Genomic DNA, 5,314 nt, shown 5'->3' on the forward strand with positions numbered 1-5,314 from the left:
AGCCGATATTTTGCTACACAAATCCTAAAGTACAACTTAGTTGTATTCTACAAGATGATGTTGAACATATGAAAGGCATTAGATTGTGACTCCGTTGGGGACCTGCCTGGTTCTGAGTTTTCTTTTCCTTTTTGAGTATGAAAATGACTGTTTCATGTTAGGGCAATTCATCTAACAAGAATTGCTTTGCCGAAGTCTGCTTTTTTTGCCTTGAACAAGTACTACATTTATTTTATTCTCTACTGTGTGCTTGTGTTCATCACTTTTACTTAATTAGCTTTCTATTCTTTGCATCTGTAGCATGTTTGCTGGTGGTTTGATTTCTCTTGGATATTTTGATCAGTTTACATATAGGTTTTTCTCATCTATAAGAAACTATTTCTGAAAACATGTACTTTGTACTAAGATTTTCATCCCCTTCTCTTTCCAATTTAATACACTAAGCATCACTTTACAATTTCTTTGCTTCCAGGATTCTAACATACTTTCACCTTATGGTTTCTCTGTCTTGATAAATTTTCAAGTTTATATTAAAATATTCAAGTTTACAGAAGCTATAGCCTTTATCTTGTTCTTTCAGGCAAATATTACAGTTCCTTATTTTTCAACAGCTTCGCAAAGGCTGAAAAATTTGCCTCGTACTTCCCTCAAAGCCAAACAGTTGCTTCCAACTTCATCTACAAAAAGAGGTAACTACAGCCTCTTACTAAGTTTTAAATTTCAGGAAATGGTCAGGTTAGTTAAATCTTATACCTTTTGGCATACTGAGTCATTGATGTCTGTAGGCCACATTTTTGTTTTTTAATAATAATCATAAAATGATGTTAATTCATTCTCTGTTACTTGGATAAACTCATTTTCTACCGAGGTATATATTGGGATGCTATTCTGATTCATAGGTCAGTGCTCAAACACTGAGCAACACTGGCCAGGCAGGATGCCATTCTGAAAGGAATAAGTGGTACATAGCATTTAATATTAGAGAATTGATCTTTTCCTTACTAACCTAAAACTGAGGGTCATTGTTTTAACTTAATATTAGATGAACTAATAAATGCTTTAAAATGAGCTAAATGACATACATTTTGTATGTAATGTTTTTTCTCCTGACTTTCTTTTTTTCTTCTGACTTTCTGTAGGATGAAATGGGAATGCTTTCACATTATAATTTAAATTGACATTGTTGTGATTAACTGATAATGTTTGGAATATTGATGGAGTGGTAGCTCCATATTCTTAAAACCTGAGAGTTGAAGAAATATATGAAGGTTGGACACCAAACTATCATTGGTTCTAAGAGATTGGATGTCTGGGCAGCTAGAAAGAAGCCAAGTTAGGAGAAAGAGCACGGGGTCAGCTATACCAGCAGTAATAAGAATGAATAGAAACCTCAGAGGAAGTGGGACAGAAAACATATCAGCAGTGAGGAAAAATATTTCTTCTATCCAGGATATGTGGGTCTCCTATCGCTTCAGAGCTCAATAAAGAACAAAGTTATACAAGGAGGATAAAAAGCACTAAAGAGGAGGTTTGAGATTTGCTTTGTTGAAAAAAAGATTTTGTTAATACGGTTACAAAAGTACTGAAATAGATGTTTTTAGCAAGTTCATTGATGCAAAAATTTTAGCAGTGATTTGGTGGATTAAGTATACTTTTCAGAGTAGTTTTTAATAGAATTTGAAGGAAAGAGAATATTCATATAGAAAATTAGGAGGTGTGGGTATTTGTGTTTGAATATCAGAGGTTGATCATCTTTTGGTATCACTGTCAGAAATTAGACTGGGTAGAGTATGGTCTTTTGATGGAAAAGAAGACAATTATTAGGGATCATTATAAAAAAGAATCCCTATAGAAATTATTTGAGGATCTTAGAATATCTATACTAATAATAGGGTTATAGGCAAATTGGTTGGGATGCCGTCACATAATGACCGATCAGTGGGCTGCATATGCAGCAGGCGCGGATGGGCAGGGATTTGCAGCGTCGAGGATAGGGGCGGGGGCCTCCCCCGGCTCTGGCCTACCTCTTTGGGGCAAGATGGGCATGAACCGATTGTGGTGTCTAAACAGAGCAAGAGATTCCTATATAACAATAAAAATATAGAGTATTTTAAGTTTATATAAATTTTTTTGTTGTATACCTCTCTGTAAGCTGCTTCATAATGTGTTTTGGGATCAGGTAGGTTTAAATAATTATAAATTTTTACTTAAATATTTTATGTTACTATGAATTAGGTTAAGAGAATCATAACTTCTGGTTGATTTTTTTAAAATTTTGCCTATAGAGGTTACGTTATTTTTGTGACTCTGAGCCACCTAACTGTCCCCACTCTATAAGATGACAGTAACACTCAGTCTCCTAGTTCCTGGAACTCCAGATGTCTAGTTAATTTAGTAAAGGGCAAGAAGTGTGTGTGTGTGTGTGTGTGTGTGTGTGTGTGTGGTTTTGTTGCTCTGTTTTTCATTTTGTTTAATCTCTGATTTTCTGGTTGGCATTGTGACTTGGAGATGATGATTTTACACTATAAGTTATGAACCAATTGAGAAACAGACACAGGTATGTGACAGGATTTAAAATGTTAGCTTAAGCTGAATTAGAGAGTATCCCTTGGATCCAAACTCAATAATTGTTTATACTCTAGCCAGATATCTCCCTCTCCCTCTCTCTCTCTCTCTCTCTCTCTCTCTCTCTCAACTGATCTAACAGTTGAAACTATTAAGTAACTAACAAGTGGATGCACCATGGATACACTGGACAAAGGGATAATTCATGGCCTAGGCGGGACAGAGCTGGGGACAGTGTGAGATTTCATCATACTACCCAGAATGGCATGCAACTTAAAATTTATGAATTGTTTATTTCTGGAATTTGCCATTTAATATTTTAGGACCGCGGGTAACCGAAGCTTCAAAAACAAACAAACAAACAAAAACAGAGAGAGCAGGGGCTACTGTATTACAAAATTGGATCATTCCAATTCTAGCATTCCTTTTTTTTATTTGTCAAAATACTGTATAAGTATTTGTCAAAATACTTATTCTTTAGTCATTAAATGGCATAGTTTCATTAGGAAATTCAGAATAAATGCTTGTCTTCCTATTTACCATTGGCAAACTATCATTCTCCAAAGGTGACCAATATTTTTCTTAAATATGTATCATTATGAACTTACAGATTTAAACTTTTTGTGTGTGTTTCAGTCCATTCTCAATATTCTTTCATCTTCGGTGAAAGCTTCTTCAAGTTGACTTTCCAACCTTTTTAACTCACCCTAGTAGTTTTTGATAACTTCTGCTAACTGGTATGATAAGATATGCTCGAGATCTTGTATATTTTTTGCCGCCATAGACCTAAATTTAGTCATTTCTCCAAAAAGTCCTGGCTTTTTGGTAGGAAATGGTATTTCAGTACTGTAATTTACGTTTTTAGCTATGCTCATTGCTACTGGGTTGGACATTGTTTCTAGGTCTTTCCACTTTCTAGAGCTAGTAAATATATGTGTAGATTTGTGTATTTTTTAAGATAGAATGTCTTAAGTTCTTGCTGGTACTTCCTGTTCAGATTCAAGGGTTTGAGGGTAATTAATTAACCTTTTCAACTTACACCTTTATCTCTTTTATCCTGCTCTGGGAATCCTCTCTCTCAGCAACAGAGAGAATTAGAATAACATTTAATAGTTTATTTTATCCCATATTACATATCTAATCTTCTGAAGATAACATTAGCATGATAACCAGACAATATGATTACCAAAGACAGTTTATAAAACTTTTTGCATACGCTTGCTCCTTGTTTTTTACAGTTATACTGTATCCACGCTGTTACATACTTTTCTTTATGACTCACCTAGTCTTAGCTCTACATTTAAATATATATTTTATGCTTACCATCAGTCTGTATGTTATTGTCTCACTCAATTTCTGTGTTTGAAGCTCACTCTGTAGTAGATTCCCTAAAGAGTTATGAGAACAGTATCCATTTTATCAATTTTTGCATACTGATGACAGCTTGTCTTTTTGTTTTGTTTGTTTTTTTAAAAATCATTATCTAGATAATGAAATTTTGGGCTCATATTTTCTTTCCTTGAGTATCTTAAATATATTATTTCATTTTTTCAGGAATAAAGAATTATTTCTGTTACAGTCATTTGGTCTTTTTATCTGGATGTCCAGTGAATATTTTCTTTTCCTTTAATGTTCAGTAATTTAGAGAATATTTCTTAGTGTTGTTGGCCATTCTGAGTTCATTTCTTTAGATATGTGATGTGTTCTTTTAGTTTGGAGTTTTTAAATTTCAGACAAGTTCTTTTGATTATTGTTTTTACTTTTGTTCTCTTGCTTTGGTTTTCTTTTTTGTGGGGACTCCTATTAGACACAGGTTAGGTGTTTTTTTGCCTATCTTCCATATCTGTTGCCTTTTCTTTAATCCTCTTCATCTTTCTTTATTTATTTTTTTTAAATATATTTTATTGATTTTTTACAGAGAGGAAGGGAGAGAGATACAGAGTTAGAAACATCGATGATGAGAGAAACATCGATCAGCTGCCTCCTGCACATCTCCTACTGGGGATGTGCCCGCAACCCAGGTACATGCCCTTGACCGGAATCGAACCCGGGACCCTTCGGTCCGCAGGCCGACGCTCTATCCACTGAGCCAAACCGGTTTCGGCCTCTTCATCTTTCTTTAAAGTTTCTTTTTATTGTCTGTGTCTTGTAAAGTATTATCTGTTATGTATGTTGACTAGTGTTCCTTCTACTTTAGACTTTATTTTGAAATTATTTATTTTATGTCTAATTCTTTTGTGTTCCTTCACCTCATTTTTTATTGTTTTCTATCTTGATATATGATGTTCTTTTATCGCTTGTATACTTTTCTTAAATGTTTTTAGAATTTGAAATACTAGATTTGAATTTTTACTGTTGTGTGTGTGTGTGTGTGAGAGAGAGAGAGAGAGAGAGAGAGAGAGAGACATGATTTCTGGCAGGTTTCCAGCATTAATAGAAATGTGTTGGTTTGCAACCTCTTCATGAACTTCCCAGATGTAATCTGAAATTAGACCCCTTATGTGGAGCGCAAGGAGAGACTGAAGAAAGAGGCAGACCACTCCAGATTGGTAGGTGGCAGGGAACTCCTTACAAGGCTGGTCTCCAGATATCCACACCCACCCACCAGAACATTAAGTTTACACAGAAAGCCCTTACCTGGGCTCAGTCACTACACAGGAGGCCTTAACCAGCTTCAGTCATGGACTCACATTTCTGTCTCAAGGCTGTATCCTTGGAGCAGGTTTTTGGAGGAGTGAAGACCAGCAGG

General features: G+C 35.1%; 1 protein-coding gene across 2 annotated transcripts in view; it reads left to right on the top strand.

Moving 5' to 3' along the window:
- The window catches only part of SLAIN2 (SLAIN motif family member 2), a 42,876-nt gene that overhangs the window by 23,678 nt on the left and 13,884 nt on the right, over positions 1–5,314 (top strand). Inside the window, exon 6 of one of the 2 annotated variants that reach the window (XM_015560989.1) lies at positions 612–689. The exons of the other annotated variant lie outside the window; for it this stretch is intronic. Coding sequence (XP_015416475.1) covers positions 612–689 — 78 coding nt within the window. The remainder of the gene's footprint in view (positions 1–611; positions 690–5,314) is intronic. 2 annotated transcript variants of the gene reach the window in all.

The sequence above is a fragment of the Myotis davidii genome, unplaced genomic scaffold, assembly GCF_000327345.1.
Source record: "Myotis davidii unplaced genomic scaffold, ASM32734v1 scaffold455, whole genome shotgun sequence".
Taxonomy (NCBI): Eukaryota; Metazoa; Chordata; class Mammalia; order Chiroptera; family Vespertilionidae; genus Myotis; species Myotis davidii.